The 26,560-nt window shown below is 39.4% G+C and overlaps 1 protein-coding gene across 7 annotated transcripts in view; it reads right to left on the bottom strand.

Moving 5' to 3' along the window:
* KDM4C (lysine demethylase 4C) overlaps window positions 1-26,560 on the bottom strand; it is a 398,538-nt gene that overhangs the window by 160,329 nt on the left and 211,649 nt on the right. For all 7 annotated transcript variants that reach the window (XM_042243436.2, XM_004004373.6, XM_042243438.2 and 4 more), the window contains 2 exons: window positions 24,692-25,005; window positions 20,946-21,054 (listed from right to left, as the gene is read on the bottom strand). In XM_042243436.2, coding sequence (XP_042099370.1) covers window positions 20,946-21,054; window positions 24,692-25,005 — 423 coding nt within the window. The remainder of the gene's footprint in view (window positions 1-20,945; window positions 21,055-24,691; window positions 25,006-26,560) is intronic.

Below are 26,560 nucleotides of genomic sequence, written 5' to 3'. Positions count from 1 at the left end.
ATTCTGATCATTTGGCATCATACGCCTACGAATTTCCTTTCCTCTTCCTCATCTTCAACTATAATCGGCTAATGAACCTCTAAAGTTACACTGTGATCTCACTTGTATATATTAATATTTACCTCACTATATGAGGCACTATAAGATTTTTAGATTTTTAAAATATCAAATTACTTCTCACAACACGGCAGATATTAAACATACAAGGACATGGACACTATACACATTTAATGAATCCAACATTTTTTATTACCATAATTACCTCTTTTTTAACATATGCATATATACCCGCAGAGCAACATTCAGAAGCTCTGAGTCTCATGTTGAAAGCCACAGTTTGCTGTAGAAACAAAAAGAGTAGGGCAAAGGAAAGATCCCTTGGTGCAAATGCATCAAAGTTTGCGAAATCTGTGAAAATGTTATCAGCATAAGACTCCTTTCTTTCCCAACTGTATTCTCAACAAGAACAAAAGAGCTAACAGAGTAACAGCAGTTCTCACAGCAAGGTCTAGGAGATACATAGCACAATTTCATGTGGTCTGTACAGTCAAAAATACTTGCACAATAACAGAACATGTTACTTGCCTGTGTCACCCTGATGATTTTTTTAATGGTGACACAGGAGCAATGAAGGGTAAAACTGTTGGTGGCTTAGCCTGAGTTAAGGCAGGGGCTCCAATGCAGTCATGATATACTTGATTATCTCAAATTTGCAGTTGAGGGTGAGGGAGTTCTCATAACAATGTCTTGATGAAGAAAAAAATATATCTATCAATTTTATTAAATTTGTGATAAAATGGGATGTATGCATAAAGTACTTCTGCTGTATACTGTAGTTCAATGGTTATCATGGGAAAAGGAAATGGACAAATAATTGAATCACACACTGAATGACCTGCCTTTTTCATGGAATACCATTTTTACTTGAACAAATGATTAACAGACAAACTATGGTAATTCAGATTTGGGTATCTGGAAGAATTTTCATGAAAGTGAACAAAGAAAGCTGTCATTTTAATTTGAAAAAAAAAAAAACTACTGATAATATTTTTGACAATGGTGAAATTAAAGCTTCTAAGTCAAAATTATAACTTCCAAAAATGTGTATCCACTTATGTGAGCCAGACAACTTCCCAATAATTAAAGCTATTTCTTATGGAATTGATGGTGATAATAACATATACTTTTTTATAGTATAAAAATACCTATATGACATATATCTTTGTTTACCAATATATGACATTACAAAATCACAGACATGTAGAAGAGCCAAAGTGCAAGAGAGATCAATAAATTTTCAGTTTAAAAGAGAACAAAAGGATCACTGATGGGATTCAGGTTGCATGTTGCAATTAGTCTTTAAAAAACGACCTTGTGTCAAATTTTGTGTAGTGTCAAAGAATACACATATTAAAATGGTGGGCAGTCCTAAGATGGCAGAGGAATAGGACAGGGAGACCAGTTTTTCCCCCACAAATTCATTGAAAGACCATTTGAACGCTGAGCAAATACCACAAAACAACTTCTGAATGCTTGCGGAGGACACCAGGCACCCAGAAAGGCAGCCCATTGTCTTCGAAAGAAGGTACGACAAAATATAAAAGATAAAAAGAGAGACAAAAGAGTTAGGGATGGAGACCCTTCCCGGGGAGGGAGTCCTAAAAGAGAAGTTTCCAAACACCAGGAAACCCTCTCACTGGCAGGTCTGTGGGGAGTTTTGGAATCTCAGAGGGCAACATAACTGGGAGGAAAAAATCAATAAATAAAACCCACAGATTATACACTTAACTGCAACTCCCAGCAGAGAAGTAGCCCAGACACTCGCATCTACCGCCAGCAAGCAGGGACTGAACAGGAAGGCTCAGGCTGCATTGCTTAGGGTAAGGACTGGGCCTGAATGCCCTGAGGGCAATCTGAGGGAGCTAACCTGAGACAGCAACCCAAACCATGGGACTGCCAAGAGAGAGAAAGAAAAAAAACAGGAAAGAGAGAGAGAGTACTTTCCTGCAAAAAACTCTAACCTAAGGCACTGCCAAGCCCATTCAAAGAACAAAGGACTGTGCAAATACCAGAGGAGAGCTGCTGCTGCTGCTAAGGTCACTATAGTTGTGTCCAACTCTGTGCGACCCCATAGAGGAGAGCTAGCCAGCAGCAGACTGGCTCATCTCCCGCCAGAGGCAGGGAGACAGGCAGGTGACAGCCAGAGCCGGAAGGCAAGGGGCATTCTCTACCAAACTGCAAGCAAGCTCCCAGTTGCTAACCAAGTCTTCCTGGGATCCTGGATGGTTGACATCCACCAGGAGAGTCACATCCAGAGATCAGCTTCCCAGAGGAGCACAGAGCACACCTGAGACGGCACTCCTGCTGCGCACCCAGGAAACTGAGTGGCTGGGACAGGGGAGGTGATAAGACGCACCGCCCCACCTGGGGAGAGTGCGCTCCCCAAGCACCTGATCACCTGAGCTGGCTGGACCTGGGAAGGACACAAAACACAGGCCCAACCGAGTCTGTACCATTGTGGAGTACCTAAAAACCTGAACTGCTTAGAAATGGGAAGTGCACGTAACCCAGAGCCCGCCTTAGACAGTTCCCCTGCAGAGCAACCTGGAGCTTGAGCAGTGTAGACCAAGAAAGCACACATGCCTTGAGCCGGGGCAAACCCAGTGTGGCCCAGACACAGTGAGCACTCCCTACACACGCCAGTGATATTTGTTTGCAGTGTTCCTCCCTCCCTGCAGCACAATTGAAAAGTCAGCCTAAATAAATGACCACCTTCACCCCCATATGGAGAAATATACCATGTTCATGGATCAGAAGAATCAATATAGTGAAAATGAGTATACTACACAAAGCAATCTATAGATTCAATGCAATCTCTATCAAGCTACCAACGGTATTTTTCAGAGACCTAGAACATATAATTTCACAATTTGTATGGAAATACAAAAAAACCTCAAATAGCCAAAGCAATCTTGAGAAAGAAGAATGGAACTGGAGGAATCAACCTGCCTGACTTCAGGCTATACTACAAAGCAACAGTCATCAAGACAGTATGGTACTGGCACCAAGACAGAAATATAGATCAACAGAACAAATCACAAAGCCCAGAGATAAATCCATGCACCTATGGACACCTTATCTTTGACAAAGGAGGCAAGAACAAATAAAAAAATTTTTTAATGGTACTAAAATACTGTATTCCTTCTAACCATGTATCTCTGGGAAGTTGGACTTTTTTCTGTATACTTCAACCAGAACAGAGAGGCCTAATAGACTGAATGCAAAAGTAGACATGATAATCCAATTTTCATTAAACTCAATGTTAAAGAGCTCTGCAAAAAATGTAAAACAATGCCATTTTTTTCTTTATTTTTATGGTTTGGGAAAAGTATTATTTTTTATGAAAACAAATGCTTATGCACTTATTATTGCTACTTTAAATTTTCCCATGTTTTAACTTTCAGCAAATAAGTACCATTAAGACAAACCTATAGGGAGGGAAAGGGGTTGGGGTTGGAAGAAAAGGGAAGGGGAAGGGAGGGGAGGACGTTACAGAAAGGAAAGGAGCTGAAACCTTTTTTGGGGTCCTCAAAATGTTTGTAAGCATAAGTTGTCCTGAGAAAAAGACTGAGAATCACTGAAGAATATATGTGCATTTTCACCCAAAAGTACTAGTATCACAGTCATTGTTGAGCAATACAGCACTAATAAAGCTGGTGTAGACTGTGTTCTCACAGTCAAGCAAGAATGTCATAAACTACTTTCCTCAACTAACGAGTAACACTAAAGCAAAAACAAAACAACCAATACTGCAAGGCCTTTTCTCCCTTTTCTTTCATTAAGGTCTGCAAGGTTTGCCAGCTACAGCAGGGAAAAAAAATTCTATGCCAACAATGCTTGGTTATCTTTTTTCTTGATGAGCCTCTTACCTAACAGCAGAAATCTAGATTCCTAGACTACTATTTTTAACAGAAGCACACCCATTACTCTGTAGCAAGTACAGCAGAATTAAGAAAATCATGCCCCTAAACACAGAGCAGCTCCTTAAATCTATATGAGCTCTTCTAAATTCACAGAAGCAGGTTATAATACAGCTCTGGACACCATGCTGTCAGGAATGTTCTGAATATAGAAACATTAGCTGAAAACACTGCTATCAGACAAGCTGCACCTTCAATAGTTGCTTTGAAAGTTTTCAATCACTACATCACCAAAAAAACCAATCAGTTGTTTTATTCTACAGAATTTGCCTGCCTACAGACCAAGCACCAAACTCCTGGAACATACGCACAATATCCCAAACCTGTTGGTTTTTACTATTAAAAATATGTTTATACCTAGGAAACCAAGCTTTGCCTCCAACTTTGAATATTTCTGAAGTAAAAAAGCTCTTGGAAAAGGGCAGTGGGAATAGATATGCATATAGAATCCAACAAGAGAGCTCAAGGAGAAATAAAAGTTAAACCACGGTATCTGATCTATACACGTGACAGCTGGGTACTGAGAGGTCAACCACAACTTGTGCCTCTATAGTTACTTGCAGATAAATCACAGTAAGGAGCCCCTCACGGGCAGCCTGCTTACAGCTTCCCTCAATCTTCCAATGTGTTTTAAATACTTCTCCAAAATGATCCTCTCCCTGCTTACTATTTAGATCATACTCATTGTGATATTGTGATATAAAAAGAAACACATATTCAGTCTTTGTCCTGGTTTCTGGCATACTGCTTCTAAAACCCTTGGAATATTCTGAATGATATGGGTAAGAGGAATATCACTGGTTAAAATACCTGGTCTTAGTCCCTAGTTCCTGACACAAGAGCTTCTAAGACCTTTGGAAACTCAGAACTGAAAAGTGTCTTCTATCTGCTAATGAGGTAACAGGAGGCACCTAGATAGTTTCAGGATGAAGGCTCGTCACCAGAAAGACCAATGCATGACTACAGAGTCAATTCATGACTACAGCGTTAGTGCTTTAGCCTCACATCAAGGGAGGGGCTGGAGACTCAGTCAATCACCAACAGACCCTGATGGAATCAATCATGTAAACATTACGAGGCATCTACAAAAACCCTAAAACAGGGTTTAGACAGAGTCCAGGGTCAATGTACCTGCAGAGAGAACACAAGTTCTGCAGACACCTACCCACTTTCTACCTTGCCCTGTTCATCCCTTCTTTTTGGCTGTTTTCCTGACTTCTATGAGCCACTCTAGAAAATTATCAAACCTGAGGAGGGAGTTGTAGGAAGCACCCAGACTTTATAGCCTATTGGTCAGGTGTAAGGACTTGCAATTGGCATCTGAAGTGGGGACAACCCATGAGACTGGACTGAATCCTTAATCTGTGAGGTAACTCTGAATCTGCTAACTCTGAGTCATTAGTGTCAGAAAGAAATTAAATTAAATTGTAGGAAATTCACCTGATAGCTAGTGAATTGCTTGGTTTGGGAAAAGTAAGCCACATCTTTGCTGTCAGAAGTATTCTCACTTGCAGGATCCACCCTCTCCTCAAGACCATGAAAATTCTATTTTTCTAAAGATCAATCAGTCTCAAGGGATAAGTAAAAATGTCTTGTCCATATGTAACTATGAAGTCTGAAAGTCATCAGTACATCCCATGCTTACCCAGAGACTCCACAGCAGTAACAAAGGTGCATGTGTGCCACGTTGCTTCAGTCTTGTCTGACTCTGTGTGACCTGATGGATTGTAGCCCGCCAGGCTCCTCTGTGCATGGGATTCTCCACGCAAGAATACTAGAGTGGGCTGCCATGATCATCTTCTAGGGATCTTCCTGACTCAGGGATTGAACCCGCATCTCTTATCTCCTGCATTGGCAGGTGGGTTCTTTACCACTAGTACCACCTGGGAAGCCCAACAAAGGTACTACAGGGGAAATATTCAATTCTGCAGAGCATATGAAGAGGAGGAGCAGGTTCCCAGAAAGTTGGGAGCTCAGGGAATTTCTGAAAACTTTCTGGTGGGACTTTCCTGGTGGTCCAGCGGTTTAAAATCCACCTTCCAATGCAGAGGACATGAGTTTGATCTTTGGTTGGGGAACTAAGATCCCACATGCCACTAGGCAAGGAAGCCCATGCTCCACAACTGCTGAGCCCGTATACTCTAGAACCTGTGTTCCACCACAAGAGAAGCCACCGCATTCTCAGCAACTGGAGGAAACCTGCACACCACAATGAAGCCCCAGTGCAGCCAAAAAAAAAAAAAAACCACAACTGATTCTGAAAAGAAAGTCAGGCTTGCTGCAATGTACTTTAGGATCTTAAAATGTTCAAAGGAGCTTCTTAAGATTGCTACTTATGCTAATCTGAAGGCAAAGCCCATTGTTTGGACAGCAACTTTCTCCTTCAATTAATAAAACTGCCCAAAGGGCAGTGAGGGCCCAACTAAGAAGTGACTTCAGGGATTATTATAGATGTACACTTTAAAGTTTAATGACTAAGTGTTCATTTCTTTTACTTTCTATATAAAGCACTTTATACTGCTTATCATATAAAAGTATCATATGTAAGTTTTTTAAAAGCTTATGTAAGATTGAAACTATAAAATATTTTAAGATATCAGTGTAAGTGATCACAAAATTAAATCTATTGCTAATATCGTACAGTTAAACAAAGTAATAAATTAGAAAAGAAATGTAATAAAGGCTCTGACTTTGTGGGCTACAACAATTGATATTCAACTATTCTCAGTTAAGCCTGGCTACAAGAGTAGCTGTCTGATCCAAAAAATTAAAGTAAATTAACACAGTGTTTCACTCACGTAATATATGCGGTCTTAATGTTTGGTTATAAGTCTAAACCTCAATTTTTTCATCTGCAATATATGAGCTACCAACAGTACAACAGCTGCTCATCAGTAAGCGAGATGTAGGGCTTCCATAGATTATAGTTCCTTTCCTTCTAGGTCTCCAGAAAATTTCTGCAAAGATCATCCAGTAAATTACTTAAAATGTATGCCTAAAAACTTACCTTTTAACATGACAAGACAGGTTAGAACAGAAAGAGCCAATCTAGACACACACCCAGTTATCTTTTATACAAAAACATTTCAAGATTTATCCTTTCAGGAGAAAAAAAAAGGCTTTATTCTCCCATTCTGTCAAAAACATCACTGAGTAAATTTATGATAATAAAAAAGATTAATGCCTTTTACAAGAGTATTCAAAAGAAAGCACTCATTTAAAAATATGTAAATAAAATTATGGCATGACCATATTATGCCAGCATTGAAAAGGTGCTTTTGAAGAACAGTAATGGATATGATATAATGTGAATATATACACTATAACATATAATATTAAGCGATATAAATATTACATTAACAGATGAAAACTCAGCAAACAAAACTGAATACTGAGGATGATATCAGTTCTGTAACAAATATGTTTAAAAATCTGGAATAAAGGAAAAGGAAGACAAGTTTTTACAGTTATAAAAATATGCAGTTTTTAAAGTTGAAAAAATAATGCAGTCAAAAAATATTAGGTAGGTCCTACAAACCCAGAGAAACCTTAGCTTAAAAGCAGACGTATGTTGGATTTACTCTCTCCACAGTACAGTCTTTCTGAACAACTTTTGCTTAGTAAGTGCAAGTGGAGTTCTCAGCAGAAAAACATTTGGGCCACTGTGGAAAGGCCAGGACTTGCTGACAGGACCCAGCAGATGGGAAAAGCCATTGACACTGCTCCAGCAAATTTCCCTCTATGAGTCCCCACAATGATTCTGCTGCTGGGGTTTTGCTCCAATGATGGGTTTTGGCTCATATAGCACTATTCTCTGCTATGAAGAGCAAGACAGCATCTGTTATCTTTCAGGTACTTGAGCAAAATCTCAGTCCTGGGAGGCATTATATACAGTTTCAGATGTCCTGGAGGAAATTGAGGGAGAAAAGGGTGAGAGGAGAGGAACCAGGCATGAATGAGCCAAGAAATTCAAAGTTGGAAACTATTGCTCCATACAAACTATTGTAAAATCTGAGTGGAAACCATATTCGATGATTTTATGAATTTCTAAACTTCAAAGGTTTCTGAAGTTCTGTTCAAAACTACAAAATAGAAAAAAAAGTGACAAGTCTTTTAGGTCTAATTTTACTGGGAAGAGATGACATTATGGGAAATTTAATTCTGTATTATGGTACCCGAAAAATGCTAATTTAATCCTGGATAACAGAGAATTCCACTGTTTAAGGCCTAAAGCACTTAAATGAGGAGACACAGTTTTATTCTTTGTACATACTGTTACAATAACTAAGATGTCAAAATCATTTCAAAAGGATACATCCCAACCCATTCAATATACTACTTTAAACAGCCATAATATTCCAAAGCACACTCCTTCAAAACTCCTAATACACAAAAGTACTCTGATACTTACAGCACACTTTTCAATCTTGAAAATACTTGTCAATGATACTTAGTGTACCCCTGGGGAGAACTTTTTCAAGAACTTTGGCATTACCACCGTTACTTAAATTCTGAAAGAACACTAGTTCATATTTCATATATGCATATATTCTCACAACACAGGTGGATAACAAGGATCACTGTGAATGATCAACTCCATCAATAAAGAAGGCTGGTTCTTATCAGAAAAATTTTTATGTGTTTACTTCAACTTCTTTTATGAGTACTGGGGCTATTATTGGAGGGTTGCTAGTGTGATAATGTAGAAAGAGTGGAACTTTGGGAATCAAGCAGAATTTAAAGCCTGTTTTCTACCAATTGCCAGCCTTGTGACCTTATGAAGTGAATTAGTGTCTCTGAGCTTCAGTTTCCTCATCAGAAAAAATGACAACACTACCTATCTTAAAGAATTATAAATAATAATTGCTAATAATGTACATAATAGAAAGCAGCATACTCAACTGTCATATCATGCTGAGGATGTTGTTGTTCAGTCGCTCAGTCGTGTCCAACTCTTTGCAGTTCCATGGACTGCAGCATCCCAGGCTTCCCTGTCCTTTACCATCTCCCGGAGCTTGCTCATGTTCACTGAGTCAGGGATGCCATCCAACCATCTCATCCTATGTTGTCCCCTTTTCCTCCTGCCTTCAATCTTCCCCAACATCAGGGTCTTTTCTAATGAGTTGGCTCTTCACATCAGGTGACCAAAGTATTAGTTTCAGCTTCAGCTTGTTTCCTTCCAATGAATATTCAGGACTGATCTTTAGGATGGACTGGCTGGATCTCCTTGCAGTCCAAGGGACTCTCAAGAGTCTTCTCCAACACCACAATTCAAAAGCATCAGTTCTTCGGTGCTCAGCCTTCTTTATCGCCCAACTCTCACATCTATACATGACTACTGGAAAAACCATAGCTTTGACTATATGGACCTTTGTTGACAGAATAATGTCTCTGCTTTTTAATGTGCTGTCCAGGTGTGTCATAGCTTTTCTTCCAAGGAGGAAGCGTCTTTTAATTTCATGGCTACAGTCACCATCTGCAGTGATTTTTGGAGCCCAAGAAAATAAAAGTCTCTCATTGTTTCCTGTTTCCTCATCTATTTGCCATGAGATGATGGGACTGGATGCCATGATCTTAGTTCTTTGAATGCTGAGTTTTAAACCAGCTTTTTCAACTCTCCTCTTTCACCTTCATCAAGAGGCTTTTTAGTTCCTCTTTGTTTTCTGCCATAAGGGTGGTGTCATCTGCATATCTGAGGTTATTGATATTTTGAAAACTCCTTTAAAGAAAGCTCACATATCTTTGTAAAACTAGCAGCCAACATGGCACCAAAAAGAATTTATCCCGAGCAGCAAATAAAAGATAGGTGAAAGAGAGCATGTGAAACTCATTGTGTACTGGGCAATAGGACAGATGCTAGAGATAAGAAACAAAAATAAACAGTCCTTTGCCTTCAAGGAGTTCAAAACTTCCCACGGGTAAAAGCTCTGGTTTCTTAAACTACTTCATTAACAACACCTCTATTAGAAACTTTTAAAATGGCCAAAACAAAATCACTAAGCAAAGAACAACCAGCATATGTTGCAGTTTACCTGCCAATTCATAAAGAAAATTTAGAAATTAGAAAGTTTCTCTTAGCTAAAAGCTAACATCGGTCATCTATATTAAGCACAGCAGAATCCTTGGACATTTTAACCCAAGAACTCACAGGGTATCACCTGGCAGATCACACAAAACAGTCGCTAAGGAGACAGATAACTTTGTGCAGAGCAGCCACAATGCCAGAAACTAGAGTAACAGGGCATGGGCCACATAAGAGGATGTTTGGAAACAAGAAGAGGACAAGGCGGAGCGTTCACTCTGCAGCTCAATGTCCAAAGCCACCAGCTTTTGGTTCTTCCTGCTGCTCCTCAAATATGCCACACTAACTGCCTTCCTCGGGGCCTTTGTACTCACTGTTCTCTCCCAAGAAGATTCTCACCCTAGATCCTTGGTTAATTCACTTAAAGTCATTACAAAGTGTCTTTCCTCAAGAAAAGACCTTAAGAACTATAGAAATAGATGAGTAATATTCAAAACGTTCATATATCATCACAAACCTTTTTGCCTTTGGTTTCTACTTTTCTATCAGCAAAACAAAAAACCCTACACTTTTCAATCTTGAGAATGTTTACCCATAACAAAACCAAACCAAACCTCAACGTAAAACAATGCAACATCAGTGTAGACTTAAGAGACCCATATGATATGTACTTAGAAAAAAGCCGCCTCATCATTTCCCTAAAGCTGGAAACACAGAACCAGAAAAAAGAAAATGAATAAAACAATGCCATATAGAATTTAAATGATGATAAAGTGAGCCACTTTCTAACAACTCACTGGGAGCCTTACACATATTACTTAACAACCCTCTCAGCAGTGAAAACTCTTTTTTCTAAAATCCATGACAATGGTCCCCAAATGTCAGCCTGCAGAACTGACAGCCCAGAACTAAGTTTTTAATTGGGACAAAACAAAGCAAATGAAAATCATAAGTAATTACAAAATTAAATTTTTAAAGCTACATTAATTTTGTAAACATCATGCTTATTCTCAATATTCATAGTTTCATAACCAAACTAAAGATGAAACTAAAAATGCAGAAAATGTGGAACAAAATACAAGGTAATTCAATGGCCTGTATCATTAAGACATCATTGTCTCCAAGGAAAGGGGGTTGTGTACAAGTTTAAGAAAACAAAGTTATATATGAAGATACATGAAAATAAAATATCAGCAATTTCATACATTTCAACCTAATACAATAACTCATTTTTCTAAAGAAGGGAATGAACCATACTATCAAAGGCTGTTTCTCAGATATTTTCTACAAGACTTTAAGAGTAACAAGGCACACATGAATTTAAATAAATTAGCCTTGACTATCATTTTACAATACTAATGCTGTCAGCACTTACAGACACCTGATCATAAGACTTCAATAACAACCATTAGTTTCAAGATTGACTCACAGAAGTACAGAAAGCAACCATGTAACATAAGTTAAAAAGCCAGCATGGTTTTGTCTAAATCACTAGCATGATAAGGGCAAGGTGTTTTTTATTTTTATTCCCTATAGTGCAGAAAAAGTCAGGGCTCTTCAGACTCCAGTGGAATTCACTAACAGAGAAATCAAGTAATACAGAGAATGCCCATATATTATACAGCTGAGTGCTAGATAAAATATCCATTAAATCTGAGTGCCAACAATATCTACTGTTTTATGTCCCCATAATGCAGAAAACACTGGCTGTGACCTAGCAACAAACATCCCAAGACAACCTGCTTAAAAATCTGCTGAAGTTGGTGTTTTCTTGTTTAAACAGACAGAAATATAACTATGCTTATTATGAAAGTATAGCATTACCTCAAGCTAATAAGAACTGATGGAACAAAGAAGAGATCCTTATGTACAAATTAGTAACATTTAGAGTATGACATGCAACAATCATACAACAACATTTGTTTTTCAAAACTGGCACAGAAAACAATTTCTTTTTACAGAGCGGAAACACTGTTGGTAAGGAATACTCTTATACTGCACTATTTTGCTTTTCCATGAAAGCACAGCATGAAACAAGGGGACTATACAGTATCCTCCCCATATTTTATATATTATATATATATGTTAGAATGCTGGACCTTATAGATGACTTAAAATACTATGTTGGTTTCTTCCTATTATATTTTGATAGAATTAAAGAACTTTACAGTTTGAGTGAAACTCTGGGATCACTAATCCAACAATTTCATCATATACATATAAGAGTAGACATATGATGAGCCTTACACATGACTTAGTTCTCCATGGTCATACAGTCAGTAACTGCCAGAAAGACTAGAAAGCAAGCTCAGATTGCTAACCATAAACAAAGTCAGGTATTATCTGCCAAAGCAAACAAATTAACATTTTTGCTATTAAAAATAATTTTAATTTAATCTGATACTTTAAATAACATTTTTAAAATGTGAATCAATAAAAAAAACATCATTATATTTGGTCAATATATCCACTTAAATCTTTGAAATAAAATTTTTTTAACAAAATGAAGATCGGCAAACTTGTACTGGGGGTTTCCCTGTGGCACAGTCAGTAAAGAATCTGCCTGCAATGCAGGATACTGCCTGCAAGGCAAGAGAGGCGGATTCAATCCCTGGGTCAGCAAGATTCTCAGGAGGAGGAAATGGCAACCCACTTCAGTATTCTTGCCTAGGAAATCCCACAAACAAAGAGCCTGGTGGGCTACAGTCCATGGGGTCCCAAGAGTCAGACACAACTTAGTGACTAAGCCACCACCAAACCTATACTAATGCTCTTAGAAAGCAGAGAGCTACAGCATGCCAGGGGCAGAAGGACATAATCTTCTTCTAAAATATCTGTCTGCCAAAGATAAAGCATAACAGCCAATTCTAAATAATGTTCCTTATTTGACAGATAATTGCAAAGCACCCAAAAGCTAGCTTTTGCACCAACAGTACTAACAGTTACTGTATAACACAGTGTGAAGTTCATAAAATATCCAGGAAATATCAGGATACCCCAGAAAAAGATAAAAATCTCTAATAAAGTGAAAACATGTTCTTGGGAAAACATGTTGAGGACCAATTTATCGTTCAATTGCATTATAAACACAAGTGTTTTCACAAAATGAGTGTGAAACCAAAAAACATTTGAGGAAGTAATCAGATTTTGTCAGATGTGAGTTCCTGAGATTTTCCTTACTTAAATGTACTTAAATGTACACACTTCATTCTTCACAATAACTGAAAATCTAGCTTAAATGTGTTACTTTATGGTCAAACATCAAGAATAATCTCTAATTAATGCAGCAGTTTCCACCTCTTCCAACTCTGTATTTAAATATTTAATCCATTACAAAATGAATTATAATATTAACATAGATAGACTGTCCAAAAAAATAAATTGCTGTTAACACTGCCTGAAATACACTTTTAATCTAACCCTCAAGGCATGCAGACAATACAGAGATAGGGATCAGGGTCTAAGCTGTTTTTAATTTCAAAAAGATCCTTAACAGCTCCTTACAGTACCGCACTTGCTGAACTGATGATTTAGGAAGAGCAATCCAGACAGTTCAGATTAGAGAAATTCAGAGCCACAACCAGGGTTTTAATCTGAATCTTGTCAGTATTCAGATGTGTAGGTGGGGTTACCTCTGCATTGGGTAAACACAGTATAGATGGGTATCTGCATCTTTCAATCTTTCTGTATAAAATTACAATTGAAGAATTACAAATAAAAATTTGATCCAAGGGTGATGAGCTCAAGGTATCATGTTACTTCAGGATATTTGAAATGTCAAAAATCCATTCATGAACCTGTAGGTTAAAAGCCCTAATTACTCAAAGCCAAGGCTCATATTTTACACAAAAGGAAATTGAGGCCAGAGAGAAGACTTGACAGAAGTTAAAAAACTTCTAAGGGACAAAGCCAGGGCTCCAGTCAGCATCTACTGTCTTTTAGTCAGCTAAACTCCTTCTCAGAGTGGGTTTATAACATTTTGTAATTGTTTCTGCTTTTGATGCTCTAGAGGCATAGAAGAAGAAGTGAAGTCACTCAATCATGTCTGACTCTTTGCGACCTCATGGACTGTAGCCTACAAGGCTCCTCTATCCATGGAATTTTCCAGGCAAGAGTCCTGGAGTGGGTTGCCATTCTGATTGGCATAAGAGGCACAAATATGACAGCAGTCCTATGTTAAGAAGTGTTAAGGTACCTTTCTCTTGTCCTATCCTCTTTCCCCACCCAGGCCAAGACCCAGGGAGCAGGATCTCTTGTCCTCTGCCTGGGGCAATGGTGAGTTTTGGTTTTTAGTTGTTCCCTAGCACACCCTTCACTATGGGCTTAAGGCTTTTAAGAGTTCAGTTTTATGTCTCTGGGGGATCCTATGAGGTCTTAGCTCTGACTTCCCAGCCTCCACTCTAGTCCTGGCATACTGCCCCCAGAGAGTGCAACATTCACTCTCTCCTACCCACCAGAATGGCCTTTCACCCTGAATCCCCTCCGGATTTCTCTCTTTTCTTGAAAGCTCAGACATCACCCTCCTCCTTTTCCTCCTAATCATATTACAATGAGGACAACAAACATCCATCATGTGCCAAACACATGAGCGCCTTACCTGAGTTCTTCTAACCCTCCCAAGAGCTCCATGCGGGAGGTGCCGCTGTAATCCCTACTTGTAATCCCTACTTGTAAGCACAGGTCCTGAAGCATGGAGGGTCATACAGTTAACCCAACACTAGAGTCGGTTGACTATGATCACAGACATGGAGACATACAACCCTTCATGGGATTTTGCCTCTCTGTGCAAGTATAGAGATTCAGTTCAGTTCAGTTCAGTCGCTCAGTCGTGTCTGACTCTTTGCAACCCCATGAATCGCAGCATGCCAGGCGTCCCTGTTCATCACCATCTCCCGGAGTTCACTCAGACTCATGTCCATCGAGTCCGTGATGCCATTCAGCCATCTCATCCTCGGTCATCCCCTTCTCCTCCTCCCTGCAATCCCTCCCAGCATCAGTCTTTTCCAATGAGTCAACTCTTCACATCAGGTGGCCAAAGTACTGTGCTTCAGCTTTAGCATCATTCCTTCCAAAGAAATCCCAGGGTTGATCTCCTTCAGAATGGACTAGTTGGATCTCCTTGCAGTCCAAGGGACTCTCAAGAGTCTTCTCCAACACCACAGTTCAAAAGCATCAATTCTTCGGTGCTCAGCCTTCTTCACAGTCCAACTCTTACATCCATACATGACCACAGGAAAAACCATAGCCTTGACTAGATGGACCTTAGTCGGCAAAGTAATGTCTCTGCTTTTGAATATGCTATCTAGGTTGGTCATAACTTTCTTCCAAGGAGTAAGCGTCTTTTAATTTCATGGCTGCAATCACCATCTGCAGTGATTTTGGAGCCCCCCAAAATAAAGTCTGACACTGTTTCCACTGTTTCCCCATCTATTTCCCATGAAGTGATGGGACCAGATGCCAAAAATCTTCGTTTTCTGAATGTTGAGCTTTAAGCCAACTTTTTCGCTCTCCTCTTTCACTTTCATCAAGAGGCTTTTTAGCTCCTCTTCACTTTCTGCCATAAGGGTGGTGTCATCTGCATATCTGAGGTTCTTGATATTTCTCCCGGCAATCTTGATTCCAGCTTGTGTTTCTTCCAGTCCAGCATTTCTCATGATGTACTCTGCATAGAAGTTAAATAAGCAGGGTGACAATATACAGCCTTGACATACTCCTTTTCCTATTTGGAACCAGTCTGTTGTTCCATGTTCAGTTCTAACTGCTGCTTCCTGACCTGCATATAGGTTTCTCAAGAGGCAGGTCAGGTGCTCTGTATTCCCATCTCTTTCAGAATTTTCCACAGTTTGTTGTGATCCACACAATCAAAGGCTTTGGCATAGTCAATAAAGCAAAAATAGATGTTTTTCTGGAACTCTCTTGCTCTGTCCATGATCTAGTGGATGTCGGCAATTATTTCTCTGGTTCCTCCGCCTTTTCTAAAACCAGCTTGAACATCAGGGAGTTCATGGTTCACGCTGAAGCCTGGCTTGGAGAATTTTGAGCATTACTTTACTAGCATGTGAGATGAATGCAATTGTGCGGTAGTTTGAGCATTCTTTGGCATTGCCTTTCTTTGGAACTGGAATGAAAACTGAACTTTTCCAGTTCTGTGGCCACTGCTGCGTTTTCCAAATTTGCTGGCATATTGAGTGCAGCACTTTCACAGCATCATCTTTCAGGATTTGAAACAGCTTAACTGGAATTCCATCACCTCCACTAGCTTTGTTCCTAAGGCCCACTTGACTTCACTTTCCAAGATGTCTGGCTCTAGATGAGTGATCACATCATCATGATTATCTGGGTCGTGAAGATCTTTTTTGTACAATTCTTCCGTGTATTCTTGCCACCTCTTCTTAATATCTTCTGCTTCTGTTAGGTCCAGACCATTTCTGTCCTTTATCGAGCCCATCCTTGCATGAAATGTTCCCTTGGTATCTCTAATTTTCTAGACAGCCTAATTTATCAATTGTTTCTCAGTGTTATATAACTGGTGGATTATCTGGTAATCCAGTTCATCACATTCATATTCTGTCTCTTTAAAATATATTTTTGCCCAAATATAAATGTGTTTACTATAGAAACTTGAAAAGTTATCAGCATACAAAAGAGAACTAAAATCACTAATAACAATCTTGTATATTTTCTTATAAACTTTCAACTTAACTTTCTAAATCTTCAGCAGAATCTCCATAGACAGCATGAGTATGTTAACTCAAATCACCACCAGCAGACGTGGAGATTACTGCATCTGCCACAGCCACATTCATAAGCTTTCCTGGTATTTGTGAGCTTCGTCCTTTACAGTTGCTTTAGAAACAACATTAGCCTTATCACTTCACCAAGGGGATTATGTGCACAGTAAGTACAAAAGCAGTGAATATACTGTAAGTCAAAAGTAGAGAAAGTTGGAAACTTTGTGTTGCAAAGTAGCTAGAAAAAAATTTAAGTGGAAAATAAACACATACATGATACCTGAAAATTGTAAATCAACTATACTTCAGTTTCTTTTTTAATGCATACATATGTGCAGGAAGGGAACTTCAAAGACCAAACAAGGAACCATGAAGGGTAAGGCAGGGGGATGGATATTAATAAAATGCATGGTCAGAATATGGACATCAATGTACAAAGTTTATTAGCCTAACATCAGTTTAGGAAAAGCCCTGAGTTTGTGTCAGCACAAAGGGTTGCTGATGAAAACTCTAGTCAGAAAAAGCATGCATGAGTGAAAAGGAATTGAATAAAAATGCCTTTAAACTGGGAATGAAATACACGTAAGTGCACACACACGCACATCTACATACACACTGACTGAGATGCTAGCTAAGCAGCTGTCCCAACAGGGTATCATTCCTCTGGGGGCCCTCAGGTCCCCAAAGCACTAACCACATCTGAATGCCATGTCAGCTTCATATTAACTTGAAGGACCTGACTGAGTCAGGTTATGGTCCCAGCTAATTAAAACAGTATGTTTTTCTATCCACTTATATAGAGAATAATTCCTGGACAAGAATTTTGGTTTTCCTTTTAACATGACAGCATATATTACATCACAGTATTTCACAATCTTTTATAATGGTTGATTTCAAGGTTACTAATCACCTGGGACTTCCTGCTTTTGGACCCACAGGTGGGTTAAGCCACACACTCACCTTGGACCCAGAGTGCAGAGACAAAAGTAAAGGCGTGAGAGTGAGGAAACAGACACACAGACAAATAATGAAATACAATGTAAGGTGACAAGGCATATGCTAGAGCTAAGTAAGCATAGATGGAATAGGACAGTAGAAGAGAAGTAAAAAATGAGGAAAAACTGCTCAGAAACACGTGAGAATGGTGCCAAGATGGAAAGGGCATCACAGGTAAAGCAACAGTTCAAGAAAGTGCACGGAAGCATAAAGCAGCACCAGATACTCAGGAGGGAAAAAAAAAAAAGTTATGTGAATGGATGGAAAAGAGGTTCCACACTGAATAGTGGAGGGAAACGAAGGCAGTAAGAAGTCGGTAGTGGATTATGAGCAGCCTTCAAGTCATTTATCCTGTATCGAAGCTGTAACATTAAGGGAAATGTGTGAGATTTGAGCTGGTGTCTTTAGCAACCCAAGAAAAACATCACTGTGGCAGATTTCTAAGCTGCCCTCCCAGGCCCACCCCCAGGGTCCATCCTCACTCTCAGCATCTTCTGAGGCCAGGGTAGAGCACTGTTCTCAGAGCTGCCTGACTCACCTATGCTGGAGACACACACCCCTCTTCCTACAGACATTCAACCACAAAGCTCTGAGACCAGACTACAGGAATATACCATTATCAGTACTGTTATATCACGAGGGGAGAATGGGTACATATCCAGAATGTTTCGAAACTAAACCCACCCAGCCAAGCACTTCTCTTTCAAGGCTGTTTCAATTCAACATTGTATAATTAGCTTAAATAGCAGGAAAACACAGAGACTATCAATCCATGTTTCAGGATCACCTTGTACAGCTGCCTGACTTAAGGAAAAAGGTAAAAGAAAAACAGTTAAAAGAAAACTAGAGACAGATTAGTAACTGCTTTTAAACTATAAATAATACATATGTGGTATACAGTTAAGATAATTTTTCACTACTCCCCTCAAAAAGAACAAAACTGAATACTAGTTTATGTAAAAATTTTACATTCTAAAACATCATTCCTTTCTTAGGTATCCCCCTCTGTTCAGGCCCTCATGTTTTTCTGCTAAGTATGGAAAAGCTTCTTCTAAGGAAAGAAGAGAATGAGAGTCGGGAATTCCTTGCTGATCCTAGTAATTACTGGATCTGCCACCAATTAGGATGATTTCTTCAGTTCCAGGCCATTTGAGTATCAAAGAACCACTGCCCTGTCTTTTGAAAGGTGCAGCTGAGAGGGGACTCATCTCTCAGCTGCCCATAAGCTCCCAGAGGTGCTGGGTCAGTATCCTTCCCCTCTGTTGCTTTTCTGGAGTCAAATGCCAGCCCCAAAGAAGGGTTCACTCACCAACAAGGAACACTGCTGTTCGGAGATGCAATTTCTCAGATGCTCCAATCTAGATCTACTCATGCTCCTGCCTGGCATACATACCTACTTCTGTAAGAGGAGTGTAGAAAGAGTCCAGTAGTTAGGGTAGGAAATTTCCAAGAGACTAGATTTATAGTTGTGTGCTCCCAATGAGCACTCATCCCACTCTTCATCACTTTCTAATAATGACACTCCCAGTTGTACAAGACACAAAGGGAGATGGCTAAGGGAAAAACATTCAAGTTCCCAAAAAATAATTTGCCCCAGAACACAGAATACTCTCCATTCTCAATTTAGAAGCTTGTAAAAAATCTTTAGCCATCACTATAATTCTCTGATTTTTCCTTTCAATTCTCAGAAATCCCCAGAGGACCCAGGAGTTCCTAACATATAAAAATAGAGGGTGAAACTGCTGCAAAAGCTGCAATCACCAGTGTATCAGCAAGATATTTAACCTCAGACCTTTGAGATCTCCCTGTTAAACCAATCCAGTTAGAAATTTTGCAAGCTATAGTGATCAAAATCAGAACTGCTTTCCAAGGAGAAACTCTGGACCAATTTATGATGATCCACATGGAAATAAATTTTCCAGGATGATAAAGAAATAGGAGAAGGCAGTTTTCCTTATGTATCAGGACAGGACATTCCCTTCCAAGAAGCTCTGCCTTTGCTATAGGCTATAACGGGGAAGGGTCATGAAAATGGATGAGTAATGCACAGTGAATATTAATTACTTTATACAGAACAATTTTTTATTTTGACAAAAAGGAGAAAATGGTTTGTGCTGGATACAATAAAGTTGGAGAAATAAAAACTGAACATGATGACATATGGAAATAAAGGCAAACGTGTTTAATTACTTTTACTGTTCAAGGCAGAATTCCATCCTGAACTGGTGTTATAGACACTGCTACCATCATTATCTGATCCCTACACTGATGAACTTTTTTTTCCTAACTAAACATGAGGCATAAAAGAAGACAGTGAATAAATGGGAAAGAAAATCTGCTAAGGATATGTACTCTGATAAACTGGATTTAAACTAGATATAAGTCTGAACCCAAGATTCATGTTATTCCCTTGACAGCATCCCTACAGACAAGTACCTTAATTAACAGTTTCTACCAGTAAAGGATAACATCTCAAAGAAGGGCTTTTTACAGAACACCTGCTTCAACTGATTCTTTTAGAGATGAAAAAAAAAAAATACACCTTATGAAGCTATGAAACACTGGAAGGAATAAACAGTTGGTCAGTGGTCTGACTGAAGAAAAAGAAAAAAAAAATTTGGAAAAAGAGAGAAAGAGAGGCAAAGAGGGCAACCAGGTAAACCACACAGACAAATGTTACATCTAAGAATAGCAGCTGGTTGTAAATAAAACGATTTCATGCCAAGCCTCATTCGCATAGTCAAAGAGGAAGGGTGTTCCATGACACACCGGGTGTAACAGGATGCAGAAGTCCTGCATGTAGTTTCTGACTCAGATGGTGTGGATAAATTTAAAGGAGTCAAGTTAAAATCAGACGCAATACAAAGCATGTTAATTCCATGATATGATAGTCTGAGAGAAAGGACGTCAACTTCTTCTGGAGGGTCTTAAGACAAATGTCAGAAACAACCAATTTACCCATCAAATAAAAAAGGAAGACTTTAACACTCCTTGATTATGTGAAACAAGTGTGTATCCCTAAAATCTAAGTTCTAAATAAACTGTGTGTCACTCAGGATCTCCTTAAGGTATGTATTTGCCACATGGTCAGATTTCTTCTCTACCAGGCAGTTTTTTTTTTTTTTTAGAAAAGTTTGTTACAACAAACTGACAGAATAAATTCTGAATATTATACAGTTTACATGGAATAAACACTGAAAAACAATCCAAGCTCACCTTCATCACTCGTTGCCTGCTGCTTCACCAGGGTCATTGGAGATCTCGCCGGAGGCTTACTAAGTGGGTGGCGCCAACTTTTAGCAGTTTTGGTTTCACCTTCTGTTCTCTGGTTACAGAACATGCATAGGGGAAAAATATTCACCATCAAAGACTTGTTTTAAAAAAAAAAAACTATCATTACAATGACTTACCACAAATAAATTATAAAGAACTCTTGTACTTGTTTTACCACCTGAGAAATTAAGGTTTTTAAAGAAATTTAAATGGCAAAATCAACAGAAATAGGAGCCATTCTGTTAGTAATTTTACTGGCAGAGGAATCACTGAACTATCCTTCCATTTCATATTAAAGCACTATCTGTAGTGCAGAGTACCCTTTGCAAACCTATAATAAACTCAGATGTTAGAGAGTTTTCAAAAGTCCTTCAAAGATAATCTGAATTTAGGATTATATATTCATAATAATCCAGGGCCATGGCATTTGGTCACATGTGACTGTACAGCAGGTTATTTTGCTTTCTGTCTTCAGGAGGCAATACAGCCAAAGTAAACCTATCCTCTTCCTTCCACTGGAAAAAGAGTCCTCACTTCTCTAAGGACCAAACAGGAAATCAAACGCTGTTGTTTAATATGGCACATAACTGTCATCCTGAAACCACTAACATTCTATGTAAAATCTTTTGTCATGAGCTGCCTAGACTACAGTTTTCTTTCAAAGGTAGAGGAAAAAGTCATTTGCATCCTGACATCTTTCAGACAGACTCTGTTTACAAGCTTTCTCATCCATACAATCAAAAAAAAAAAAAAAAAGTGGCAGAGTTGCTAGTTAAAGAAAGAGTTCAAATCCAGTGTGTTTGCATCAGTGATTCATGTAAAAGAAAGGAGTCTCATAAATTTCCCTAAAGCTGAAGCAGCAGCACCCGTAAAGAAAAAACTATGCTAGCATCTGACAGGTAAACAGGCTTATGAGAAAATGTGTGACAACACTCTAATCAAAGCAGGATTCACAAAGTAATGACAGAGGATGAGATTTGCCTGTGGTTTATAATAGCTAAAAATGAATGTGAGAAATTATAATTTAGTCAAAAATAAGAAATATTTATTAAGCCCTTACTATGTGCTACACTGCTCTAAGAGTAAGCTAGAGCAGGAAAAACTTCTACCAGGTCTCTGCTTCCAAGGAGTGCAATATAGATGGGGTAGGCCAGAGGCAATAAACAAGTAATAAACAAGTAAATATTGGGTTGTTGTTATTGTTTCAGTTGCTCAGTTGTGTCTGACTCTTTGCGACCCCATGGACTGTAGCCCGCCAGGTTCCTCTATCCATGGGATTTCCCAGGCAAGAATACTGGAGTGGGTTGCCATTTCCTTTTCCAGGGGATCTTCCCGACCCAGGGATCAAACCAGCATCTCCTGCTTGCCAGGCGGATTCTTTTTCTGCTGAGACACTGTGGAAGCCCATAAATATCAGGTATTATTAAGGAAATATGCAGTAATAATAATAATTTTTTTAAAAAAGCATGGCAAAGAATAGAAAGAGATGGGCAGGAGGTAATTTTATGTGGGATCATCAGAGAAGGCTTTTCTGGTGTGAAAACATCTGAGTGGAGTCTCGAGAGCAATGACAAAGCAGCACACTTAGCCCTCTGGGAGAGGAGCATCTTGGACAGCAGGAATAGCGCGTCATGTGTGAACATGTTTGGTTCCCTTGATGTTTCCCGAGAAGGATGACTGAAGCTGACTGCTATCAGCAAACACACAGTATTACACTCAAAACTAAGAAACACTGGCCACACTACACAAAAATGAACCAGGTCTGTGTGGCTTAGAAGGACTTAGAAGTCTGACAAAATGGGATGAGAAGAGAACACCACACAGCTGTTTTTGACAAGTGCAAACCAAGTCCTCAGCCCTCAACAACAGCACTTGCCTTCCTGGCCAGTCAGACTTTGCTCAGTGAAATGATAAAGATGAAGGTGAACAGAAAAGTTATTTTCAGTTCCATTCTAGTTTAAAGAATCAGACCAAATAAAAACAGGCATTTGGGAGGGGTGTTCATGTTTGGGAACGCATGTAAGAATTAAAGATTTTAAAATTTAAAAAATAAAAAACTAAAAAAAAAAAAAAACAAAAAAAACAGGCATTTGACTTATTCACCAGTCCTGAATCCCAGTATCTGTCCAGCTACAAATAATCCCTACATGAAACTAAGTTGTAAATTTTGTTTACTGCAATGTGAATACTATGTTCAAATTTCTTAGCTACCTTTTCAAATAAATTAGATCATAACTTTCTGTTTCTCAGGTGTTTCTGAGAAATATTTTATACTTCAGTAGGATAATCATAGAAAAATGGTAAAAAGTTATTGGGGGAAATTAGAAAATTATCTCGGAGAAGGCAATGGCACCCCACTCCAGTACTCTTGCCTGAAAAATCCCATGGACGGAGGAGCCTGGAAGGCTGCAATCCATGGGGTCACTGAGGGTCAGACACGACTGAGCGACTTCACTTTCACTTTTCAATTTCATGCATTGGAGAAGGAAATGGCAACCCACTCCAGTGTTCTTGCCTGGAGAATCCCAGGGACGGGGGAGCCTGGTGGGCTGCCATCTCTGGGGTCGCACAGAGTCGGACATGACAAAGCAACTTAGCAGCAGCAGCAGGAGCAGCAGCAGCAGGAAATTATCTACATTTTATTGAACATTTTAAAACTACTTATAAATAGGGCATTTCAAATTGATGTCTTTATTTACTCTCTCTTGCTACTCGAAGATACAAAAGGTTTCTTCTGAGCTAAAATGAGCAGGAGCAATCCAGAACTGGGTCTGTTCAGCGGCAGCCAGCACAATTTATCAGCTCAAACATTTGAGGCTTCGCTTATTCATCCACCTGAACTCCTTTACCAAGTTGTTCAGGTCAAAAGAGGTTACTAAACTATGACAATAAACACGCAATTGTAGCTTGGCTGATATACTCACAATCAGTTTATGATGAAAGCATATGGTATTAACATCATACAAGAACATAGGAGAAACAGGGAAGCCTTCTGCAAAGGGTTAGAATGAGGAAGTTGGAAATCAAGAGGGATCTTGATTTTCCAAGTGGCAGAAGGCCTGGTTCCAGCATGGGTAGAGACAGAAGGTTCAGCCTGGTCCTAGATTCAGAGTCCATGTGGCAAGAGTCAGGAAAAAGCATAACCAGAAGAGCCCTAATGTTAAAATAGAGGTTGAGAGAAGCCTAGGACCCAGAGGTATTAAGCTCTGGCAGAAAGAGAGAAGAGTCTTGCAGGTGAATAATCTCCAGTCTGGCTAATATTGCAGGTGACAGAACATTCTATGTCTTGACTATATCAATGTCAGTATCACTGTGCTATCCTATCCTAGTCTTCCAAGGAGGTTCTATTGGGGGAAACTGGGTACATTAGATCTTGCTACACTACTTCTTACCACTGCATATAAATCTACAAAGATCTCAAAACAAAGAGTTTAATGTTAGAAAAACTAAAAAAGAAAGAAAATTAAACTCCAACACGTGGCCAAAAGTTCCATGTTCTCTGAATTATCACCAGGTTAGCCAGAGCTCACAGAAAGCTTACCTCCCAGTCACTGAAGGAAATAGATTAAGACCTATAAATGTGAGATGCTATTTCTCCCCTACAGCAAGATTTCCATGCATAGCATGCTGTTTTCAGAAAGAGCCTCGACAACACAATAAATATGGTAAAAATTGACACTGTCACATACACTGGGGACTTTGAAGCCATTTCTCTGGCCACTGGGGACCGCTGGGACTTCCCCAGGTTCAAGGCCACTCCCACGGCTTTCCACATCACTCTCTTCTCCCTCAGTCAAAGCACTGCTACTCTCTGCCACAGAGGAGTATGACTCAGGTGACTTTGGCCATGGAAGCTTGCGTGGCTCTGATTCCTCGGATGTGACTTGGCCACTAAATATGGACTCGTCAGCCTCACTGGGATTTGAAGGTGGAACTGCAGCACAAGTTTGGTCAGCCTCGGCTTTGATCTTCTCTGTTACAGATGTGTTTAGGCAGATGTTTCCTAAGGAGTAAAACAAGAGCCTGTTAATAAATGTTACAATATATTATTGCTAAGGATTGTTAAACTGTTCTCAACTAAATGTCTATCATCAAACATCCCCTCTAAATTTCTACTGAAGATCCAAGTGGAAAAGGTCACTAAAGCACTATGCAGCCTTTATAGTTGCTAAGGCAGCAAAATAATATATTTACTGACAAAATGAGGGATTAAAAAGAGGTTCCATTGTAAACCAGTGTCCAAAGCCAGGGCAGTAACAATACTTACATAAGCAATAGCAATTTGAGATCTTTCTAAAAAATAAGAATTTGGTTCCAATATATGTTACTGATGAAACATTCCAACTCAAGAAGATGTAAAACTGTACAAATCCATGTAAAACATATGTAAAACTGTGCAGGTCCGATAAAAATGATTTCTTAAACTAATCCTGCACAGTACAAGGACAGCACAGAAATGAAAGGAATATCACACACAGTTTACTTCTGTAGCTTGCTCCCTCTCTTATGCATACACAAGTGTGCCTCATTTTATTCACCTATCGCATAGTAGCTCAAACACTGCAACATGCCAAATCTTCTATTAAATGCTCTGTCAGGTCTTAAAAGGAGAAGGTGAAGGCACCCCACTCCAGTACCCTTGCCTGAAAAATCCCATGGATAGAGGAGCCTGGTGGGCTGCAGTCCATGGGGTCGCAAAGAGTCAGACACGACTGAGCAACTTCCCTTTCACTTTTCACTTTCATGCATTGGAGAAGGAAATGGCAACCCACTCCAGTGTTCTTGCCTGGAGAATCCCAGGGATGGGGGAGCCTGGTGGGCTGCCATCTATGGGATCACACAGAGTCGGACACGACTGAAGTGACTTAGCAGCATCAGCAGCAGGTCTTAAAACCCAGAAGTCAAAATGCAAGAAACTAGGTAGCAAGAGAACAAATAAAGCTGTGTACGCTTGGCTTAAACCACTCAGTAGTTCATAGAGTAATTAATTTAACCCAGGGTACTTAAAAAAAAACACCATGGTGAGGGACAGCAAAGAAATATCTGTATACATTACATAACTAGGGATTCCTTGGTGGTCAGAAGTAAAGAATCTGCCTGCCAATGCAGAAGATGAAGGTTCACCCACTGGGCTGGAAAAATTCCCTAGAGAAGGAAATGGCAACCTACTCCAGTATCCTTGCCTGAGAAATCCCAGGACAGAGGAGCCTGTGGGCTATGGTTTACAGGATTGCAAAAGAGTCGGATAGAACTCAGCGACTGAGCATGTGTATAGTGCGTAACTGGTCTCTGCACTTGCCTACCTTCTCCACTTTCTGTCTTCCATACATTGATTACAAATCAGTTCAGCTATCACCTACTCCCAGAAACCTTGCCAGTTCAGCCTCCTGTCTATTTTGGGTCTTTCCTTGGTACGCCATCTCTATAGTGGTACTTGGCACACTAGATAGGAATTACATATTTATTTGTCTAGATATCCAATTGAATACAAACTCACTGGGGAAATATCCATGATTTAAACTCTATTAACACAGACATTTCAAGTGCAAAAGGAAATA

The sequence above is a fragment of the Ovis aries genome, chromosome 2 (genome assembly GCF_016772045.2).
Source record: "Ovis aries strain OAR_USU_Benz2616 breed Rambouillet chromosome 2, ARS-UI_Ramb_v3.0, whole genome shotgun sequence".
Taxonomy (NCBI): domain Eukaryota; kingdom Metazoa; phylum Chordata; class Mammalia; order Artiodactyla; family Bovidae; genus Ovis; species Ovis aries.
This window is presented reverse-complemented; position numbering and strand designations above follow the sequence as displayed.